The sequence below is a fragment of the Procambarus clarkii genome, chromosome 20, assembly GCF_040958095.1.
Source record: "Procambarus clarkii isolate CNS0578487 chromosome 20, FALCON_Pclarkii_2.0, whole genome shotgun sequence".
Classification (NCBI taxonomy): Eukaryota; Metazoa; Arthropoda; class Malacostraca; order Decapoda; family Cambaridae; genus Procambarus; species Procambarus clarkii.
In genome coordinates, this window is record NC_091169.1 from 35,847,043 (window position 1) to 35,872,042 (window position 25,000).

The 25,000-nt window shown below is 45.4% G+C and overlaps 2 protein-coding genes across 2 annotated transcripts in view; one reads left to right on the top strand and one right to left on the bottom strand.

Annotated features, from left to right (window-relative positions):
• The first annotated feature begins 2,921 nt into the window (after positions 1–2,921).
• Positions 2,922–25,000, top strand: part of LOC123755317 (ras-responsive element-binding protein 1) — a 122,696-nt gene continuing 100,617 nt past the window's right edge. Inside the window, exons 1-2 of the mRNA XM_069327864.1 lie at positions 2,922–3,100; positions 14,466–14,507. The gene's annotated coding sequence lies outside the window, so the exon portion shown is untranslated. The remainder of the gene's footprint in view (positions 3,101–14,465; positions 14,508–25,000) is intronic.
• The window catches only part of LOC138366815 (pre-mRNA-splicing factor 38B-like), a 19,921-nt gene continuing 1,749 nt past the window's right edge, over positions 6,829–25,000 (bottom strand). The window contains exons 2-3 of the mRNA XM_069328100.1: positions 23,718–24,224; positions 6,829–6,905 (exon numbers count right to left, since the gene is read on the bottom strand). Coding sequence (XP_069184201.1) covers positions 6,829–6,905; positions 23,718–24,224 — 584 coding nt within the window. The remainder of the gene's footprint in view (positions 6,906–23,717; positions 24,225–25,000) is intronic.

Consider the following 25,000-nt stretch of genomic DNA (forward strand, 5'->3'; position numbering starts at 1 on the left):
CCTCTCCCCTCTCTCCCTCTCTCCTCTCTCTCTCTCTCTCTCTCTCTCTCTCTCTCTCTCTCTCTCTCTCTCTCTCTCTCTCTCTCTCTCTCTCTCTCTCTCTCTCTCTCTCTCTCTCTCTCTCCCTCTCTCCCTCTCTCCCTCTCTCCCTCTCTCCCTCTCTCCCCTCTCTCCCTCTCCCCTCTCTCCCTCTCTCCTCTCTCTCTCTCTCTCTCTCTCTCTCTCTCTCTCTCTCTCTCTCTCTCTCCCCTCTCTCTCTCTCTCCCCTCTCTCTCTCTCTCCCCTCTCTCTCTCTCTCCCCTCTCTCTCTCTCTCCCCTCTCTCTCTCTCTCCCCTCTCTCTCTCTCCCCCTCTCTCTCTCTCCCCCCCCCTCTCTCTCTCTCTCTCTCTCTCTCTCTCTCTCTCTCTCTCTCTCTCTCTCTCTCTCTCTCTCTCTCTCTCTCTCTCTCTCTCTCTCTCTCTCTCTCTCTCTCTCCCCCCTCTCTCCCTCTCTCTCCCCCCCCTCTCTCCCTCTCTCTCCCCCCCTCTCTCTCCCCCCCTCTCTCTCCCCCCTCTCTCTCTCTCCCCTCTCTCTCTCTCTCCCCTCTCTCTCTCTCCCCTCTCTCTCTCTCCCCTCTCTCTCTCTCTCTCTCTCTCTCTCTCTCTCTCTCTCTCTCTCTCTCTCTCTCTCTCTCTCTCTCTCTCTCTCTCTCTCTCTCTCTCTCTCTCTCTCTCTTTTAAGACTAAGGAATGGTTGTGATGTTCCAAGTTAATAACTGCAGTTGAACATCGGCTCATCTGAAACCTTTTCCCCCGAAAAGCAACATATTTTTATTAGCTTATTTTCTGATCATTACTTCTTTAAGCTTAGCTACAATCATGTTGGGTGCAAGATCAAATCAGGAGCCATTGGCAATCTCAGGCAGATATAGCTGCAAATTCATGTTAATGACTCTCGTAGCAGTTGGCATTTCCTCTCTTCCATATGTGAAATTTAGAGTCCAGTCATCGGCACAGACCTGAGGAACACAGCCATACCACTACATGATACTGTGAACAAATCCACAAGGGCCGTGACGAGGATTCGAACGTACGTCCGAGATCATCCCAGACGCTGCCTTAATCAACTGAGCTACGACATGGTCAAAAGAGTTGAAACCAGAAGTTGTACCTAACTGTTACACTGTGTTTGTAGTGAGAAGACACACACCGCGTGACTGTGAATGGGTAGACGTAAGCCCGCAAGCATCGGCGAAAGTAATGATGTTAAGATATTGGAGACGATGTGTAGTGAAGCCGTGAGCCTTGTTCTTGACCCTGGCGGTGGCAGTGGGGAGTGTAAGTGGTGTGTACACTCACCTCCTTCATCTAGTCTTCTGATCAATGAACCTTAATTTAACTTTCCTGTGGGCGTCATTATATATATATATATATATATATATATATATATATATATATATATATATATATATATATATATATATATATATATATATATATATATATATAATCTGTGTGTGTCTAGTAAGAAGAGTTGCCTTACAAGTCAAATTTCCTTAGAAATTAGATTTTTCGAAAATTGTACTTAAGCTATTTAAATTTAAATTTTGCCCCGAGGGGCGAGTTTATTGGGCAGCGCCACTCATCCTGTGAGTGGACACACCGCCATAGTGACAGTATTGGGCAGCGCCACTCATCCTGTGAGTAGACACACCGCCATAGTGACAGTATTGGACAGCACCACTCATCCTGTGAGTGGACACACCGCCATAGTGACAGTATTGGACAGCGTCACTCATCCTGTGAGTGGACACACCGCCATAGTGACAGTATTGGACAGCACCACTCATCCTGTGAGTGGACATACAGCCATAGTGACAGTATTGGACAGCACCACTCATCCTGTGAGTGGACACACCGCCATAGTGACAGTATTGGACAGCACCACTCATCCTGTGAGTGGACATACAGCCATAGTGACAGTATTGGACAACACCACTCATCCTGTGAGTGGACATACCGCCATAGCAGCATGTACAACACTCCCCAATAGGAAGAAAACCCGCTGGGTTGTTCATCCTGTCACTTGTACCCAGACACAGCTGACACTTGCTTAACTGTCTCAAGTGAACAGCTCATCAAACGTATTTAAGCTCTGAGATATTTATTTTAAAATATACCATCATGCTATCAATCTCCCCGCTCCTCGTCCTCCCCTCTCCTCGTCCTTGTCCTCCCCTCTCCTCGTCCTTGTCCTCCCCTCTCCTCGTCCTTGTCCTCCCCTCTCCCCGTCCTTGTCCTCCCCTCTCCTCGTCCTTGCTCTCCCCTCTCCTCACATATCCCCCTCTTCCTCCTCTCACCCCCACTCTGTCCATCCCGACATGAGTGAGGGGAGGCAGAATGACTCAGACAGACACCAGCAGCCAGTCCGCTTGGAGCAGCCAGAGGGTTCGGTTCCCCTCTCGCTCCGCCACACCTCGAACCCCTCGTTCCGGGGTCAACACCTTAGGCTTTACACTCACGGGCACGCGAGTGTGCGACACAGCGCCCTCTGGGGGATACCGGCGTGGCTGTGTCTCTCCAACGGATAGAACACCTTGTGATATATATGTATATATGTATGGTTTTTAGTTGAACGTTTGTAAATAGTGTAATGTTATGGATAAATCAGTGACATGGCGGGCGCGTCACTCTGGGCGGATTGCGAGCCTGGAGGTCAGTTGAGTGGACAGAGTAACTCTGGGGCGGTGGTTCCTGAGGGCCTCCTCCTCCTCCTGCTGTGGCTGCTGCGCCTGTGGCAGAGTCGCTAGTCTCCCCAACACCACAATTGAATCCCAGGGTGCAGCAGCACCTCCACCACCACCCCGAGAAGTATCGCTAACGAAGGCATCATCACTTCGATTAACACAAGTATAACGGCATTTAAGATTCCAACATTTAATCAACACCATCAGACGGACAAACAGCATCACCACCACCAGCACCACCACCAGCATCATCACCACCACCACCACCACCAGCCCCAGCACCACCAACACCACCACCAGCACCACCACCAGCCCCAGCACCACCACCACCAGCATCACCACCACCACCACCACCACACACCATTGGCAGTGAGGTGAGTGAAGCGTGCTCGCTCCATAACCGGTACTATACACAGTGTACACTTGTGTCAAGTGTATCGCCCACGTGTCGTGCTTACCTACCTCTACCACCAGGGTCCAGCTTGAGCTCCTGCGCCCCACTTTTCCTCTTGTTTGTAGACTCGTGCTATGACTCGCGACCACTCTTGTCGCATATATTAGGGCTATATTATATATATATATATATATATATATATATATATATATATATATATATATATATATATATATATATATATATATATATTATATTAGGGCTCAGCATTTTGTCCTTTATTCCAAAAGTACAGCAACATTTCAATGTCCAAAGTTCATTATTTATTTTTTTCAGTATGTTTATATATTTTATTGAAATTAGTCCTGTCGAAGTTTTATATAAATAAAAAACTTTGTTTTATAACGGGACAGCACGTCAATTTCGCGAGCCGCTGCCATTTTCTTGCACGACAGTTTTTGGCCTTAGGGTAGACTATACGTCAAAATGCGACGTGCTATTAGGAGGACGGATTGGCTCTGTCCACGCCACCGTCTCTGCACCAGGCAGCTGGTGTGGTATGTATTAGGCATGACTGACTCCCAGCACACATCTGTGTTTCAGTCCTCTTGAATGAAACACAATGTTAATATCAATAATAACTTTATTTATTCCTTATATTGCTAGTTACCTTCAATTTCAGTTAATTATAACTGCTGCCCTTTAAACGAAGGTTATGGAGTAGAAACTATTAAGGTAATTACAGTGTCTGACGACGTAGGGTTTCTTAAGGTGTAAGTGGCTGTTTTGGGAGAGTATTAATTGTTACATTACCATTATCAAGTGTATGATTAAGGGACAGTTTTATAGCCAACTTTTGGGTCTGAAGTTCGGGGACATTGTTATTGTGACTCTGGACATATAGGACAGTAGAAAGATGCTGCTGCTTTGTTAATCAAGAGTCATATTGTAGTGACTGTGCTTGAGGGATATGTTCAGAGTCATTACGTAGAGGGGATCAACATGGAGGTGTTGTGGGTGTCTCTGGTAGTCTCTGGTGGTCTCTGGTAGTCTCTGGTAGTCTCTGGTAGTCTCTGGCAGTCCCTGGTAGTCTCTGGTAGTCCCTGGTAGTCTCTGGTAGTCCCTGGTAGTCTCTGGTAGTCCCTGGTAGTCTCTGGTAGTCTCTGGTAGTCCCTGGTAGTCTATGATAGTCTCTGGTTGTCTCTAGTAGTCTCTCATAGTCTCTCGTAGTCTCTTGTAGTCTCTGGTAGTCTCTGTTAGTCTCTGGTAGTCTCTGGTCGCCGCTACACAACCCGGGACGCCGAGGGTGGTGCCAAGTTAGTAGTCAGGTACAGTTATGTCAGCGCCTTTCCATAGATATTTTATACCTGGTGGTGCTACCCAGTGATCATAGTATCCAAGAGTGCCGTTGGGTCCACCTTAAATCAACCTCCATGGCGTTAATTCCGGGTTGAATTGCCGTTGCTGACCAATTGACACAACATGCAAGAGAAACTCCAGCTCGGCGATGCATCAGCTTCGTCAATGTTAAAAATTTTTTTATTCTAGTAGCAAATTGTTCTCATTGGTCTGTGCTGTTCTCATAGCTGTGTCCAGGGTCTGTGTTGTTTTTATAGCTGTGTCCTGGGTCTGTGCTGTTCTCATAGCTGTGTCCTGGGTCTGTGTTGTTTTTATAGCTGTGTCCTGGGTCTGTGCTGTTCTCATAGCTGTGTCCTGGGTCTGTGCTGTTCTCATAGCTGTGTCCTGGGTCTGTGTTGTTTTCATAGCTGTGTGTTCTTAAGTGTTTGCTGTTGTTCTGGTCTTCGGCCTCTCCTCATTCTCACTTCTTTGGACTGAAGTCCAACATTTTTGTTACATGTTTAGATTCTCCTGAGGTATTGAGCAATTATCCTCACCTGGTATTTCTCTGGCGAGCTTGGCATCTTCTGTGAGTTGGGAGTCACTACCCCAATTAGACATATAAGTCCATTAGAAACTGTAGGAACTATATTTTTAACGTTGAAGGACCTTGCTTGATACTGCGCTTTCACGTCCTTTTTTCAGGATAGTTCTGCCTTTTGCGAACCTTGCAGTTCTTGAAACCAATTTCGGGCTACTTTATCAATTTACATTATAAGTTTTTTGTTGGGAACAATATCCAAGGTCTTTTGGTAGTCTAGGAAAATGCAGTCCACCATCTGTTCCTCTTACTTATAAAAATGTTGGTCACCTTGTTATCATATTTAACATGTTTAAAATCACTTGTCTTCCCTGAGCCTATACTATTTTTTTCATGTAATTTGTTCTCGGCTGCTGTTTTAATAGTGTGTGTGTGTGTGTGTATGTACTCACCTAATTGTGCTTGCGGGGGTTGAGCTTTGTCTCTTTGGTCCCGACTCTCAACTGTCAATCAACTGGTGTACAGATTCCTGAGCCTATTGGGCTCTATCATATCTACACTTGAAACTGTGTATGGAGTCAGCCTCCACCACATCACTTCCTAAGTGCATTCCATTTATTAACTACTCTGACACTGAAAAAATTCTTTCTAACGTCTCTGTGGCTCATCTGGGTACTAAGTTTCCACCTGTGTCCCACCTGTGTGTGTGTGTCATTATTTTCCTCAGGGTTCTGTAAGGTATGCACGTCACAAATTCTTGAATGTCATTCTTTCTTGTCCTCTCCGCCATTCCTCCTCATAAATTGGCTCTACATTTGAAGTGTTACAAATATTACTACATCTCCCGTCTCTAGTATGATGTTGTATAACCTCATTAATGATCTGAATAGTATTTATCTTGCTTCATTTAGTGACTGTTGTGATGTATAATCTTATCCCACTGCTCTTAGTAATGAAGCACTTCAAGTGCTTCATTTCCTCATCTGTTACTACTGTGTTATTTAAAAAAAAATTGCCATTAGTCTGACTCTAACTGATCTTTTATATCTTGTAATGTTATATGTTGTAAACGCTCTTGTAGAGCTCGACCAATTGATTTGTTACTCCATCTGTATTTGTGTATACCAACAATATGCTCTTCTGATTACTGCCTCCAGAGAGAGTGTGTGTGTGTGTGTTTGTATGTGAGCAGTGTGTGTGTGTGTGTGTGTGTGTGTGTGTGTGTGTGTGTGTGTGGGACGGGGGGAGTGGGGGGTTGGAGTGTCTGTGTACTGACCTAGTTGTACATGCATATGTGTGTGTCAACGAAGGAGCGTGTATAGTGCGGACAGGTGAAGAGCAGAATTTAGAGTCAGCGTCACTAGTCGTAGAGAGTAGCAGGAGTGACTTAACCCAGCTGCTGGACTCAAGTTCGAGGTTTGAATGCACCGTTGGGCGGGAGCGCCACCCAAGCCAGGCCTGACAGCTGAGTGGACAGCGCTCGGGATTCGTAGTCCTGAAGTTCCGGGTTAAATTCCCGGAGGAGGCGAAAACAAATGGGCAAATGAGTTTCTTTCACTCTGATGCTCCTGTTTACCTAGCAGTAAATAGGTACCCGGTAGTTAGACAGCTGCTATGGCTGCCTCCTGGGGGGGTGTAACAAAAAGGAGGCCTGGTCGAGGACCGGGCCGCGGGGACGCTAAGCCCCGAAATCATCTCAAGTTAACCTGAAGATAACCCTAGCACTGAAGACCCGGGAATGCCGAAGAGGTCCAGAAGAGTTATATCTGCATTCTTGAGTGTCTGCTTGCCTCTGTATAGTGATGTTATTGTGTTTGTCTGCGGTCTGCTTAGCCTGCTTGATCGTCTTCACTCTCACTCTGCTGCGTCTTGTTGTCACGCTGCTGCTGCTGCTGCTGCTGCCGGTCTGTGTGGAATTATACTTTATTTGTATAGCTGTATGACCTTTATGGGTTCCGCGTATTGTGATATACCTCTTGTCACCTGCCGCCATCTTCCTCACCCACATCAACCTCCCACATCAACCTCCCACCACCACCACCACCACCACCACCACCCACACACTATAATCAATACATAACCATCTCTCGCATTCCCTCGCCAACATTCCCTCGCCAACATTCCCTCGCCAACATTCCCCCGCCAACTCCCTCATACTCCAACAAAAGCTCGCCACCATACTAGTCCGGGAACTAAAAGACATCAACTTCGTCAACTTTGTAAAGAAAAATAGAGTAATGAACCACGTGTCACATGAGCAGACATAATCATGACATGCAAGATCCTTAGGGAAAGGATACAGCGGATAATGAGCAAAGAAAGGAGATATAAATGGGAACTCAGACGAGTCACATTGACATACTGTATTGATATACCGACATACTAATATACTGATTTTCCAACATCAGAAAAAAATATTCTCTCGTGTGAGGGTCAACACTACCAGACGAGGAGTTCAGGGGTCAACAACTCCAGACGCTCTGATCATTTGGTACTGTTTCAAAACCTTGCTTCCCCTTTCATATTATACTCTTCTGTGTATGTTCCTGCTCCTTCCTATTGATCATTACAGCGTACATGTCGTGTGTGCGGGTTTTCTTGGCGTATTCCGTAGTGGCTACGCAAGGCCAGTCAATATAGTGCCAGTTTCTGGATCACAAGTTGGCCTTTCATCAATGCCTGGCACCCAGCACTCGAATCTGGAGCTGGAGAGTTGCAGAGGTTTTCACAGTTGCAAGTGCCAGTGATCCTCACAGTATAATGTACTAATGGCCCTCACAGTAGCAAGTATCAAGCTGGAAGCTTATCTCTGCCACCTCCATCTCAGAAAAGCTGTGACACAACTGAAGCTTGTAATGAAGAGCACTTGCATAAACAGCTTGGAGAAAGTTTACACGTAAATCAACCCCTCTTGAGGCCTCGTTCAAGCTGCCGCTAACCCCTAAGACGCAGTCATAACAATTTCCGTTATAGTTAGGTCCAGATTTGGTCTTTTAAGTTCTGCTGATCGTTAGTACGTTAGGTTAGGTAAAGTTGGGTTAGATTATGTTAGGTTAGGTTAGTTTAGGACGTTGGTAAAGCACACATAATTGTGATTCAAACAGAGAATGCCAGCGAAGCGTTGTTTGAACGTCAACCGTTGTTAGTACGTATGTAAAGTGCTTTACTATCATAAACAGGGGTTTGGCAGCCGAATTAACGAACAGCTACTTGGCCATACACCCCACCTGATGGCCATTGTTTATATATAACAGGCTGTTGTATGTATGTGTCGGACCAATCACAGGAGCTGTTTCAATCGGGCGGTTCACAGGAGCTGTTTACAATCGGTGGCGCCACGTTTCCGGCCTAGATCCTAAAATGTCGGTTGTGAAGGTGCGCAACTATCGGATTACGTCACGAGTGATTGGTCAGATGCTCGGCAGACTCCGCCCCCTCCTGCAGATCCGCCCTCCCCATTGGCCGCACCTCACCCCTGGAGATGAAGCGACGCTCATACTCCATTGGCCGAGACCGCTTGAGATCACGAGATGCAGCATCCAATGGGAGGCAGGATGGAGATGACTCCAACTCCCTCCACAAAACCTCAATGAGTGAATGTTATTCGATTTAAACTAATCTGGGGAGGGGTGTGTACTCAACTAATTGTGCTTGCGGGGGTCGAGCTCTCTCTCTCTAGTCCCGCCTCTCAAGCATCAGTTAACTGACGGTTATTTGAGGTTATTGGGCTCTCATCACATCTACATTTTAAACTGTTGTAAGGATTAGGTTGGATATGAATAGAGCTCTTCTCCCCCTCTCTCTCTCTCTCTCCTCTCCTCTCCCTCCCCTCTCTTCTCTTCTCCTTCCACCTGCTGACAACGGTACAGTGTAGCAGCTCACCTGCTGATAACGGTACAGTGTAGCAGCTCACCTGCTGACAACGGTACAGTGTAGCAGCTCACCTGCTGACAACGGTACAGTGTAGCAGCTCACCTGATGACAACGGTACAGTGTAGCAGCCCACCTGATGACAACGGTACAATGTAGCAGCCCACCTGATGACAACGGTACAATGTAGCAGCCCACCTGATGACAACGGTACAATGTAGCAGCCCACCTGATGACAACGGTACAATGTAGCAGCCCACCTGATGACAACGGTACAATGTAGCAGCCCACCTGATGACAACGGTACAATGTAGCAGCCCACTTGATGACAACGGTACAGTGTAACAGCTCACATGATGACAACGGTACAGTGTAGCAGCCCACCTGATGACAACGGTACAGTGTAACAGCTCACATGATGACAACGGTACAGTGTAACAGCCCACATGATGACAACGGTACAGTGTAACAGCCCACATGATGACAACGGTACAGTGTAACAGCTCACATGATGACAACGGTACAGTGTAACAGCTCACCTGATGACAACGGTACAGTGTAGCAGCCACCTGATGACAATGGTACAGTGTAGCAGCCCACCTGATGACAACGGTACAGTGTAACAGCCCACCTGATGTACAACGGTACAGTGTAGCAGCTTACCTGATGACAACGGTACAGTGTAGCAGCTCACATGATGACAACGGTACAGTGTAACAGCCCACCTGATGACAACGGTACAGTGTAGCAACTCACATGATGACAACGGTACAGTGTAGCAGCTTACCTGATGACAACGGTACAGTGTAGCAGCTCACATGATGACAACGGTACAGTGTAACAGCCCACATGATGACAACGGTACAGTGTAACAGCTCACATAATGACAACGGTACAGTGTAACAGCTCACATGATGACAACGGTACAATGTAACAGCTCACATGATGACAACGGTACAATGTAACAGCTCACATGATGACTACGGTACAATGTAACAGCCCACATGATGACAACGGTACAGTGTAACAGCTCACAGACTAACAACGGTACAGTGTAACAGCTCACATAATGACAACGGTACAGTGTAACAGCTCACATGATGACAACGGTACAATGTAACAGCTCACACGATGACAACGGTACAGTGTAACAGCTCACATGATGACAACGGTACAATGTAACAGCTCACATGATGACAACGGTACAGTGTAACAGCTCACATGATGACAACGGTACAGTGTAACAGCTCACATGATGACAACGGTACAGTGTAACAGCTCACCTGATGACAACGGTACAGTGTAACAGCCCACATGATGACAACGGTACAGTGTAGCAGCTCACCTGATGACAACGGTACAGTGTAACAGCCACCTGATGACAACGGTACAGTGTAGCAGCCCACCTGATGACAACGGTACAGTGTAGCAGCTCACCTGATGACAACGGTACAGTGTAGCAGCCACCTGATGACAACGGTACAGTGTAGCAGCCAACCTGATGACAAAGGTACAGTGTAGCAGCTCACCTGATGACAACGGTACAGTGTAGCAGCCACCTGATGACAACGGTACAGTGTAGCAGCCAACCTGATGACAACGGTACAGTGTAGCAGCCCACCTGCTGACAACGGTACAGTGTAGCAGCTCACCTGATGACAACGGTACAGTGTAACAGCCACCTGATGACAACGGTACAGTGTAACAGCTCACATGATGACAACGGTACAGTGTAACAGCTCACATGATGACAACGGTACAGTGTAGCAGCCACATGATGACAACGGTACAGTGTAGCAGCCACCTGATGACAACGGTACAGTGTAACAGCTCACATGACAACGGTACAGTGTAGCAGCTCACATGATGACAACGGTACAGTGTAGCAGCTCACATGATGACAACGGTACAGTGTAGCAGCTCACATGATGACAACGGTACAGTGTAACAGCTCACCTGATGACAACGGTACAGTGTAACAGCCCACATGATGACAACGGTACAGTGTAACAGCCCACATGATGACAACGGTACAGTGTAACAACCCACATGATGACAACGGTACAGTGTAACAGCCCACATGATGACAACGGTACAGTGTAACAGCCCACATGATGACAACGGTACAGTGTAACAGCTCACATGATGACAACGGTACAGTGTAACAGCCCACCTGATGACAACGGTACAGTGTAACAGCCCACATGATGACAACGGTACAGTGTAGCAGCCCACATGATGACAACGGTACAGTGTAGCAGCCACCTGATGACAACGGTACAGTGTAACAGCCCACATGATGACAACGGTACAGTGTAGCAGCCACCTGATGACAACGGTACAGTGTAACAGTCCACATGATGACAACGGTACAGTGTAGCAGCCACCTGATGACAACGGTACAGTGTAACAGCCCACATGATGACAACGGTACAGTGTAGCAGCTCACCTGATGACAATAAGTACCATAGTTCCGGTGATTACAAAATCATGTCCATATCAGTGGCATCACTTGTGTGGTGGGAGATAACACTGATATTGGGGGAGAGAGAGAGAGAGAGAGAGAGAGAGAGAGAGAGAGAGAGAGAGAGAGAGAGAGAGAACTCACGGGGTATGAGGAGCTATATCTCAACTCCTCGTGGTTACTGTTAGGTAAGTTCACCACTTCTCACTCTTTTTTTTTCCTGTCACTTCCCCCTGTCAGTACACATCTGTTACTACAGCCTCTGTGCCTGACGGACAGGAGGCTGGCCGTCTGTGAGATTGGTGCCTCAAGCTGAACCAAGATAACAGCACACGCGATAACAAGTCAGCACTTGCATACTTAACTGCTTACTTAACTACTTAAGAACAGTAACCTCCGCCTAGTCGCCTGGTTTGACCTCTCCTACTAACTTCTATTAACATTGTTGATATTGATTTTTAATTTAATAAAAATCCTAATTTATCTTATGTTATCGAGGCGTTTTTAGCAGAAATGATGTCTGGAGAGGACGAGGGGTAATAGGGGCTGCATCTGCCTGTATTGGACAGGGATTTCAAGCCGTAGTGGGAGGCTGGTTGTATGATCAGGGGGAGACTGGTTGTATGATCAGGGGGAGGCTGGTTGTATGATCAGGGGGAGACTGGTTGTATGATCAGGGGGAGGCTGGTTGTATGGCCATATTGGAATACCGTCCATGAATCCTCGGTAAATGAAGTTCCTCACAACCCCCATGGGGAGGTAAGATACAGATGAGACATAATCACAACATGGAAGATACTTGGGGAAAATATATATATATATATATATATATATATATATATATATATATATATATATATATATATATATATATATATATATATATATATATATATATATCCTTTTTAAAGTAAGAGAACATGAAATAAAAGTGAGTCAGGAGGGGAACACGTGATTAGGATTCACGCTGTACAGCAGCTGGTGTCTGTAGGGATAGTGGAAGAGATGGCATCTTTAATTTGTATTTTAGGAATTATTTAGATGGTTCGAGGCTCTGGGTCACACGGGCTGGCGAGTGGGTAAGATCATGGAAAATCCAGGATAATACGTGTTTTTCCGAGTTTTGTTTTACACTTACCTAACTGCTGTGTTCCTTTCCTACGTCCCTACCTTTCCCTTTCCTACCCTGCCTTTCTCTTGGCTAGCTGCCGTACCCCTTTTACTATCTTGCCTACCCTTACCTATCTAAGCACGCCCCCCTTCCATTCCTGCCCTTCTCCCCTCTCAGCCAACCCCCTTCCACACACCTGAGCCTATCTAGCAAATCCCTCCCGTCTGAGCCCCTCACCCACCCCACACCTCTACACACCTGAATCCCTCACCGTCCCCCACACCCCTCCACACACACACACCTGAGCCCCCACCCACCACCCTACACCCCTCCACACACACACACACACACACACCTGAGCCCCCCCTACCCCACACCCCTCCACACACACACACACCTGAGCCTCAGTTATCAGGATCCCTGACATGTGACAGATAATGCCAGACGATTATCACGCCAACCATTTTGGGTGTAAATATAATTGTTCCGTAATCAAGACGCTAAAGCCAGCGCGTAATTCCCTGTTGACGGTAAACCGTGTGTGTACACCTGAGCCTCAGGGATCCTTCCTCTAAACCACAACACACACACACAGTCGACCTCATGGTGGGGTAAGATTTTTTTAGGGGCTAAAATGAATAATTCATCTGTTTCTTTCATCGCTAATCGGCCATTATCTGAGTCATCAGTATTAGATAAATAGTTTTGCTGTCACGTCTTAACACTTAAGTGGTGTGTGGCGTGGTGGTGGCGCCCTCGGCCAGCTCCATGTCAGTGATTTCATCTGGATTCGAACTCTGGACAGGGAGAGGTTGACTTGTGTTAGAAATAAAACTAAGACAAAGTAATCCACGCTTTAGTCCCCACAGAGAAATTTGTCCCTTTTTCTTTTTCACGATCATGTTGTATTGAAATTCACAAACAGAAATGATGCATTTACATTCACTACAGGTATAAAATAGTTATTTGTTTATGAGTCAAAGCTCAGTATTTATTTGTGCTGGCAAGTAAGTCACGTGACGTGCTGTACGTGTTATTAATGTGACTTTAAAAAAAAAATATGGAATGACGTACCACCTCTGGCTGGAGGAAGGGGATCCTTAGCCTCGGAGGAAAGCACACATAACGCAGAGGAAATGTTTGGGTCCCCTCCATTACAGTTTCAATTTGCTTTTCTGTATGCTTATGTGCTTTCACTTATATATATATATATATATATATATATATATATATATATATATATATATATATATATATATATATATATATATATATATATATATATATATATATATATATATATATCAACTATCTTCCTCTTACCGCAGGTGAAGTTGTATCGCGTCTTAATTAGATTGTGTTGTTGTTATAGATTCAGCTATTTGGAATAAGTTCCAAGTAGCACAGGCTATGGTGAGCCCGTAACTCCTTAATTAGAGCCAGCAACTACCTCATTTGAAACATTGTGCTTCATTTAACAACCCTTAACTATCTCCATATTTTCACATACTGTCTGTAACACCTCTCAGATATCTCATATCAATACATGCTACCTGTAACAAGCCTCAACTACCTCCCATATATCAACACCTCCTACTTGTAACAACTCTCAACCACCCCCATATCAACACCTGCTACCTGTAACAACCCTTAACCACCCCCCATATCAACACCTGCTACCTGTAACAACCCTTAACCACCCCCCATATCAACACCTGCTACCTGTAACAACCCTTAACCACCCCCCATATCAACACCTGCTACCTGTAACAACCCTTAACCACCCCCCATATCAACACCTGCTACCTGTAACAACCCTTAACCACCCCCCATATCAACACCTGCTACCTGTAACAACCCTTAACCACCCCCCATATCAACACCTGCTACTTGTAACAACCCTTAACCACCCCCCATATCAACACCTGCTACCTGCAACAAGCCTCAACTACCCCCATATATCAACAGTTGCAGCCTAATTACCTACAGTGTGTAATTGTGTCTCCCCCTCTGTCCTACAGGTGACTGCTTCCCGGGGCCTTGGACGCTCACCCAGACGCAAGGTAGGTCCACGGGTGTGTTGACCTTGTTGTGAGGCTGGTTATTGATCTGGCTCTGGCTATTGACTTGGTCTTACTTACACGGTGAGGTTATTGACCTAGGGTTACTTTCACAGGCAAGGTATTATTAACCTGGTGTTATTACAGGTGTCAGGAGATTGACCTGGTGTTATTACAGGTGTCAGGATATTGACCTGGTGTTATTACAGGTGTCAGGATATTAACCTGGTGTTATTACAGGTGTCAGGATATTGACCTGCTGTTACTTACAGGTGTCAGAATATTGACCTGGTGTTACAAGTGTCAGAATATTAACCTGGTGTTATTACAGGTGTCAGGATATTGACCTGGTGTTATTACAGGTGTCAGGATATTGACCTGGTGTTATTACAGGTGTCAGGATATTGACCTGGTGTTATTACAGGTGTCAGGATATTGACCTGGTGTTATTACAGGTGTCAGGATATTGACCTGGTGTTACTTACAAGTGTCAGAATATTAACCTGGTGTTATTACAGGTGTCAGGATATTGACCTGGTGTTATTACAGGTGTCAGGATATTGACCTGGTGTTATTACAGGTGTCAGGATATTGACCTGGTGTTATTACAGGTGTCAGAATATTGACCTGGTGTTACTAACACAGCAAGAGTATTGACCTTGAGGTATTAGAGGAGACTATGAGGTCGTTGTTTTGAATCTGACATTGAAAACCTCTCCAAGAGCAACCAGCAATGAGGTGTAAACTGTTTACATCTAATAAATTGTAGACTCAATCCCCCCCAGTCAGCCAGTTACCTGATTGAACTGTAAGTTACAGGAGAGTGACTGGTGTGTTATACGATACAGGTATACCACTGTCGAAGGTATACTTATTGGTATACAGGTTTACCAGTATTCAAGGACAGGCAATATCTTTAGCGTATCCAGAGAGGGAACTGGATACGCTAAGGAGAGAAGAGAGCCGCAAGGAAGGTGCAGAAATATAGGTAGAGAAGGATAGGCAGAAACACAGACAGAAGGGATGGACAGACAAACACAACAGGCAAGAAGACAGGAAGAGATGAATAATTAAGTGATAAAGGATACAGAGAGATAAAGAGAGAAGGAGCGGAAGCGAGAGATAGAGAGAGAGATAATGTGTTGAGTGTCGGCCCCAGATCCCGGTCGACATTCCTAAGATAAGATGCTGAGTAAATGTGAGTCTTGAGTTTGCGTGTGGACTCATCTAGATATACTCCACCTAGATAGACTCCCCTAGATATACTCATCTAGATATACTCATCTAGATAGACTCATCTAGATATACTCACCTAGGTATACTCATCTAGATAGACTCATCTAGATAGACTCATCTAGATAGACTCACCTAGATATATTCGTAGGGTCGCAAACATTAGTGTTTAAACACCACATTTGTACATTGGTAATTTAATGCAATGACTAGTTTTCATACCAAACTTGGCTTTAAATTGTGAATTAATTTAGCTCTGACAACGTCCTCATGTCATTCAATATATTTAAATACGAATCTTAGGCTAAATGAGTTCCTATAGACTTCTCTGCGAGTCATTTTTGTGTTATTTTGTCTGCTCGTTCTGCAGGTCCTCATCTTGGGTGTTTCGTCTCTGTCTTGGTTGATTATCTTTAGGATCTGGTATGTCGTTATCATGTCTTCCTTGTGCCTTCCTTCTTTCAGTATGATGTGGTTCAGTCCCTTCAAGTTTTTCTATATAGCTCGTTGCCAGGAACGAGCCTTGTGTTCACCTAATATAGTGTGTGTGTACTCACCTAGTTGTGCTTGCGGGGCTTGAGCTCTGGCTCTTTGGTTCCGCCTCTCAACTGTCAATGAATCAATTGTGTGTGCGTATGTGTGTGAGTTCGTTCCTTAATTTAGTTCCCATGGCCGAGCTTTAATTCCCGGGCCCGCCTTCCGCTTCCCTTTTGTCTTGTAAAATCTGCTTTTAAAACTATGGTTTGCTCTTAAAACATCTTACCACCATGTTTGTCTCCAGTTCGTTGCATCTTCTTATTCCTCTGGCACTTAAGAAGTGCTTTATCAGCTCCTGAAGCTTTATCAGCTCCTCCAACTACGAGAGCCAAATGGTACATCACGGTTGCCAGCACTTGCCACACTTTGGTTGCCAAACTACCCTCTAAATCATCTTATTCAGTTTGAAATCTTAGAAGTTCTCTCCCCCTTGTTTTCCCATGTTTTTGTGTAAATTTCTATATACTTTTAATTTATTTGGCAGAAACTTTGTATGTTAATGTATGTGTGTGTGTGTGTCTCTTCTGCCTCTTGTGGCTCGCCTTGTAAACAAAGGTCTAGTATTATGCTGTTGCCTGGAACAGGTCTTCTATGTGGGCACAAGCGGTTCCGTAGGTTCCTTCTCCTCCCTCAGCATCACTTGGTGTCTTCACAATTAACACTCCATCGACTTCACCAGAAAACAGGGACCACCACCAACAGGGACCACCACAAACAAGGACCACCACCAACAGGGACCACCACAAACAAGGACCACCACAAACAAGGACCACCACCAACAGGGACCACCACAAACAGGACCACCACCAACAGGGACCACCACAAACAGGGACCACCACAAACAGGGACCACCACAAACAGGGACCACCACAAACAGGGACCACCACCAACAGGGACCACCACCAACAGGGACCACCACCAACAGGGACCACCACAAACAGGGACCACCACAAACAGGGACCACCACAAACAGGGACCACCACAAACAGGGACCACCACCAACAGGGACCACCACCAACAGGGACCACCACCAACAGGGACCACCACAAACAGGGACCACCACAAACAGGGACCACCACAAACAGGGACCACCACAAACAGGGACCACCACAAACAGGGACCACCACCAACAGGGACCACCACCAACAGGGACCACCACAAACAGGGACCACCACAAACAGGGACCACCACAAACAGGGACCACCACAAACAGGGACCACCACCAACAGGGACCACCACCAACAGGGACCACCACCAACAGGGACCACCACCAACAGGGACCACCACAAACAGGGACCACCACAAACAGGGACCACCACAAACAGGGACCACCACCAACAGGGACCACCACCAACAGGGACCACCACAAACAGGGACCACCACCAACAGGGACCACCACAAACAGGGACCACCACAAACAGGGACCACCACCAACAGGGACCACCACACATAACTATAATGCCAGTCTCCTTCACTCTAAATAAAATAACTACAGCTCGTAGTTCTCTGAATGAATGTTTATCTTCCTGAGGATGTTTGGTGTCCCCCCCCTTCCTCTCCTGGCTCCCCCACCCACCTCCCTGCCCTCCCTCCCTGCCCTCCCTCCCTGCCCTCCCTCCCTCCCTCCCTCCCTGCCCTCCCTCCCTGCCCTCCCTCCCTCCCTCCCTGCCCTCCCTCCCTCCCTCCCTGCCCTCCCTCCCTCCCTGCCCTCCCTGCCCTCCCTCCCTCCCTGCCCTCCCTGCCCTCCCTCCCTGCCCTCCCTCCCTGCTCTCCGGATGCAGTGAAGATAACTGAAGCAATCCGTGGAAATGATGTCATTTGTTAATTAGCTGATAACGATGGCAGTAGTGACACAATAATATTAACACTTACTACTAATACTAATAATGTCACTACTAAGTACTACTACTAGTAGTAGTAGTAGTAGTAGTAGTAGTAGTAGTAGGTCAGTAGTAATAGGTCCAGAGGTCACAGAGCATCTTTTTAAATCTCTCCAAAAGATCTTCCAATTTGTTTTATTTTTGTAGGTCTTAAATGATCTTCTTGTGCTATGAAGAGTATCTTTGGAAATCTCCGTACCACAAAGACATTTTGTATATGAGGAACGAACTTACTCATCGTGTTACTCAAATTGGTGTTTTAATTGGTAGTATAATGATTGCCAAATCCCCCACACCAATTCTTGGGCATATACCATCCAGATTTTTTATCGAAGATTATCCTTCAAACTGGAATTTTACAATGGCAGTTGAATTCAGATTGTCTCAGACACACGACCATTACCCCCCCCCCCCCACCCCCCACCCAAGAAACAAGTGAGAGATCAGCCTAAGGCAGATGAAAAGTCACAATAACATGGCTGAAAAATGTTGACCAAAGCACACACTAGAAATTGAAGAGACGACGACACCAGGGGAGCCGGTCGGCCGAGCGGACTGAACGCTGGACTTGTGATCCTGTGGTCCCAGTTCGATCCCGGGCGCCAGCTCCCTACATATGGCCTGCAGGACCACATATGTGCTCACAGCTCCCCCTCCCTACATATGGTCCGTATACACACCTGGGCCTCTACCGCTTAAGGAACTCGTATAAGCACATGTGTTCTAAACTAACAAATATATTGTAAGCGGACCACTAATAGTGTTTATCTTTCTCTTAAGAAACTGAACATTATGCATTAAGTGTAACATGCTTGTGTTTAAAGTTAGGAACATATATAAAATACTTTGTAATGATGGTAATTAAAGTCAAGTTCATATGGATTTGATTTGATTTTGATCTGCGATCGCATGATAGTTGTGTTGGTACTAAAAAATATATATTCTTAAAGAAGGCCATGATTATGTTCTTGAATTGTCTGTTAGTAGCCAAAGAACATAGCAAAATCTTCAATGAAATTTTATTAATCTATGATAAAGTGAAATCAAAATAGTCAGGCCAGCCAGAGGCTTAGGGCCCGCGTGGGAATATCCCTACAAAACGAAAAATAAAATAAAATAAAATAAAATAAAGAAAAAAGTTCCATCGAAGTACAACAATAACAATAATAATAATAATAATAATAATAATAATAATAATAATAATAATAATAATGATGATAATAATAATAATATACGATAACAATCCACACTTGTGTATTCGTGAAATTTATGTAAAGAATTTACACCAAGACTTGGTGTAAATTCTTGACATAAATTTCACAAATACACGAGCGTGGGTTTTTTATCCTATGTTATTATGTCATTGAGAAAACATTACCATTACTTTAATAATCATAATAATAATAATAATTAAAAATATGCAGAACACGGTGTAGTGATTAAATAGTTTTTCAATAAGTTGCATATATTATAAAGTAAGCAAAGCACTTCGGGCATCAGATTAACACGAAAGAAGAAGAGCCACATATTGACCAGACCACACACAAGAAGGTGAAGGAACGACGACGTTGAGAATGGTCCAGGACGGACCGAAACGTCGTCGTCCCTTCACCTTCTAGTGTGTGGTCTGGTCAACATACTTCAGCCACGTTATTGTGACTCATCGCCTGCACAAGAGCCACATAGCTATGGATTATCCCCTAAGATCAAGAGGCCTCTACATCAGACTCCTGCTGGGATTAGACTCTGCAATAATCATAGGAGTGTGTACCAGCTGCTGTTGTTGATCTGAGCAAAATGTACACTATAGACACGAGGAAAAAGCATGAGTGTACAGCTGCGCCACTTTAGCAGTAACTGAGGTCCCCGGGGGCTTGCTTACTGCCCAGAGTTGCTTTCTGTGAGCGAGTCCTTGGTCTAGGAAGGTCCTTGTTCAGTACTACTGGACCTTGTGACCGTCAGGACTCCGGCGGTCGTCCCCACAACCTGGTCAGGACTACCCAACCACTTGGGGGTGGACGGTAGAGCGACGGTTTCGCTTCATGCAAGTCGGCGTTGAATCCCCGACCATGGTGGGGATTCAACGAGGATTGGGATTGGGGATTCAACGAGGGGGAGGGATTGGGAATGGTGCCCAAGTGGTTGGGCACCATTCCTTCCCATCCGTCCCATCCCAAATCCTTATCCTGACCCCCCCCCCCTTCCCAGTGCTGTATAGTCCTAATGGCTTGGCGCTTTCTCCTGCTAGCTCCCTTCCCTTCCTATCCATCACTCACCTTCTTAAGCCTAACGGGTTTCCTGTCCTCGATCTTGGGAAACCAAAGTTGCGTTCACTGCAACTTAGCTAATATCCCAGTATGGCTGTCTCAATCATATACTATATGGCTCACACATTAACTAACTAGCTATATTATCACTACGTGAGATTTAGTGTACTAATTTGCTAGGCATTAATAATATAAGTCAGAAGCTCTCAAAACTATGGTGGAACATTGAACACAGTAAACGTCTAAACAACTGCCTTCGTATACTGCAATTTCGTCATATTGTCGAACCTGTGAAGAGTCATTTGATAATAAAAATTGATAGTGATTTGAGTTATGGCTGCGAGGCTTCTGAACGTTCACAACCCAGCCACACTACTTATGTCTTATCGTCGTGTGTGTGTGTGTGTGTGTCTCTCTCTCTCTCTCTCTCTCTCTCTCTCTCTCTCTCTCTCTCTCTCTCTCTCTCTCTCTCTCTCTCTCTCTCTCTCTCTCTCTCTCTCTCTCTCTCTCTCTCACTCACTCACTCACTCACTCACTCACTCACTCACTCTCACTCACTCACACACTCTCTCGTTGACCTTGACAACATTTCCAAAGGCAGAGTGCAAATAGGTTACAGTCTGGCTGGAGCAGCCAAACATATATATAAAACTGAGAGTGAGATCAAGTGCCTGGATCACTGGGAAAGCATGTTGGGTGTCTCGTCTTGGTCGGGAAGGTGACAGAGTGTGGACGGGTGGACAGTGTGGACGGGTGGGTAACTGTCTAAGTGTACAGTGCCTCGCCAGTGTCCAGGCTTCTGGTTGTTGACATCCCACACCTGCAGCTAGAGCTGTCTCTTTCCCGGATCTGATTTACGAGGTTATTGTGGTATGTTCTTATCAGTTTGTGTGTGTGTGTGTGTGTGTGTGTGTGTGTGTGTGTGTGTGTGTGTGTGTGTGTGTGTGTGTGTGTGTGTGTGTGTGTGTGAATATTTACCTTTGAGTGTGTGTGCGTTATTTTGACGTTAATATTTCAATATATGCATATGTTCGAATGTATGTATGTATATGTTTGTACGGGTTTAAGTGTATATTTGTGTATATTTATGTATATATGTGTGTGTGTGTGTATTCAAACAACTCATACGTGCTTTATCATGCCTTGAGGTCGACGAGCGCTATCTTGATATCCCTTATCATTACCATGTATCATGTTTGTCATCTGATAAATTATTATCAGAAGAAAAGTTTTCGTTCCTATTTCGTTTTATTTAATATATATATTTAGGGTTGTTTTTGCGTTGTGGCTATTATAATTCTCAAGGTCTCAGCGATGACCACAAACTGCCAATTGTAATCTCAAACTACCAGCAACAACCTCTTAAGTACCATTAAGTGATCTGAGAGTACATGCAGGGCTTGTCATGACTGGTGTTGCGTTACTTATCAACTAAGTGTTTTACTAGCCTGCTTCTGATTAGTCTCTTTCTGTCTGTCTGTCTCTCTCTCTCTCTCTCTCTCTCTCTCTCTCTCTCTCTCTCTCTCTCTCTCTCTCTCTCTCTCTCTCTCTCTCTCTCTCTCTCTCTCTCTCTCTCTCTCTCTCTCTCTCTCGCTCTCTTTCGTAACTTTAAGGCGATTTTTGTTACAGATGCTTCTTTAGTGCAGCGGTTCTGATCTTCCCTATTTTGTGTGTGTGTGTATTCACCTAGTTGTATTTACGTAACTGTGCTTGCGGGGGTTCAGCTCTGCTCTTTCTGCCCGCCTCGCAACTGTCAATCAATCAACTGTTACTAACTACTAACTAATTTTATTGTTTTTTTTCACACACACTCACCCAGGAAGTAGCCCGTAACAGCTTTGTAACTCCCTGGTACCTATTTACTGCTAGATAACAGGAGCATCAGGGTGAAAGAAACTGCCCATTGTTTCTCGCCGGCGCCGGGAATCGAACCCCGGGCCACAGGATTACATGTCCAGCGTGCGTGTGTGTGAGGGGGGGGGGGGAGATGTCTAAAGCCCCACCGTCTCTCCTTGCTTGTTGCACAAGATCTGAGCCTCAGTTCTTATACGCTGATCGTCCCCGGATTTAAGCAGTGACGAAGGATCACTCCCTTATCTACCGCTGCTTCGCTGAGGGAGAGAGAGAGAGAGAGAGAGAGAGGGAGAAGGGTGAGGGGAAGAGGAAGTGAGGGAAAACAAACATGGTGAGGGGAAGAGGTAGTGAGGGAAAACAAACATGGTGAGGGGAAAAGGAAGTCTTGGGACGTCACTCGACGGGGTGGTATTGGGGAATGGCAGCGGTTGGAAAAACAGAAAATGGGAAAAGGGACGCATTTATGGGGACTCTGGAATAGGACGCCAGATATGACATATGTACTTGACGACGCCATCTGGCAGCTCTAAACATGACAACACATGATAACAGAGCAAACCTTATAGGTTCCAGCGCCTGGCCTTGAGTACAAAATCTTATCATTCCATTTCCTAGCAAATATGACAGCATTAAACATGACAGCACCAGTCATGACAACACCAGTCATGACAACACCAGTTATGACTACCAAATATGACATCACCAGACATGACATCTAAATTACTGGTACCGACTAAAATGCCTAAATCTGTATTCTCTATAGCGCAGGCGGGATATATATATATATATATATATATATATATATATATATATATATATATATATATATATATATATATATATATATATATATATAATAATAATAATTTACACATGGAAAATATTAGAGGGGCTGGTCCCAAACCTGCACACAGAAATAACATCACATGAGACCAGAAGGCATGGCAGGATGTGCAGAATACCCCCGTTGATGAGCAGAGGTGCAACAGGTACTCTGAGAGAGAACTATCAACATCAGAGGCCCGACACTGTTCAATACGCTTCCTCTACACATAAGGGGCATAACTGGCCGACCCCTCACAGTGTTCAAGAGAGAGAACTGGATAAACACCTCCAAAGGAGACTTGATCAACCAGGCTGTGATTCATACGTCAGGCTGCTCGTAGCCGCGTCTAACAGCCTGGTTGACCAGTCCAACAACGCAGGGATCTTGACCCCCGGAATTAACGCAAGGTAAGGTGACATTACAGATCATGACAGCACCAAATATGACAACATCGATCATAGCAGCAGCAACAGAAACACTGTTACAAGCGAGTGAAGAACAGAGGAAATCCTTTTGTTGATGTGTGTCAGCTGTGCCAGACGTGGCGAGGCCGGCCAGGGACATCCCGGCCAGCTCAGTCCACCAGCTGCAATGTTTGGTTCACGTGACCTCTTACGACCTCGTATGTTCTGAGTGCTTCCTTGCGTCACATGCTGGATGTCTTTGACTGGTTCACGTGACCTCTTACGACCTCGTATGTTATGAGTGCTTCCTTGCGTCACATGCTGGATGTCTTTGACTGGTTCACGAGACCTCTTACGACCTCGTATGTTATGAGTGCTTCCTTGCGTCACATGCTGGATGTCTTTGACTGGTTCACGAGATCTCTTACGATCTCGTATGTTCTGAGTGCTTCCTTGCGTCACATGCTGGATGTCTTTGACGGGTTCACGAGACCTCTTACGACCTCGTATGTTATGAGTGCTTCCTTGCGTCACATGCTGGATGTCTTTGACTGGTTCACGAGACCTCTTACGACCTCGTATGTTATGAGTGCTTCCTTGCGTCACATGCTGGATGTCTTTGACTGGTTCACGAGACCTCTTACGACCTCGTATGTTATGAGTGCTTCCTTGCGTCACATGCTGGATGTTTTTGACTGATTCACGAGACCTCTTACGACCTCGTATGTTTAAAATAAGTAAAACATGTGAAAATATGCACTGAATCATCAGAATATATGTACATATAGGACTGTGGTGTATATGTACACACACACACACACACACACACACACACACACAGGACTGTGGTGTATATGTACACACACACACACAAGACTGTGGTGTATATGTACACACACACACACACACACACACACACACACACACACACACACACACACACACACACACACAGGACTGTGGTGTATATGTACACACACACACAAGACTGTGGTGTATATGTACACACACACACACAAGACTGTGGTGTATATGTACACACACACACAGGACTGTGGTGTATATGTACACACACACACAAGACTGTGGTGTATATGTACACACACACACACACAAGACTGTGGTGTATATGTACACACACACACACACACACACACACACACACACAGGGTTGTGGTGTATATTTAAAACTCCAAATATGTGCAGTGAGTCAGAATTCGGCTCAAACATAACGCTCATGAGTCAGATTTCCGATATTTTGAAAATAGGCCAATTGTATGTTTAGGTTCTTCATTAGGCCTAGGCTTGCAGATATTAGGCTTATGGCTGATTGAAATAGGCCGTAGGTGACGTTACGTTAAATTGCAATTTTTATAATGCCTTTTAATATAGTAATAATTCAAAAGTTCTCTCGATTTGCCGCTACGTACAAAATGGCGACTGTTTTTGCGTTTCCAGCAGTGTACGAACCCAAGTAGCCTACCTAACCTGTCGA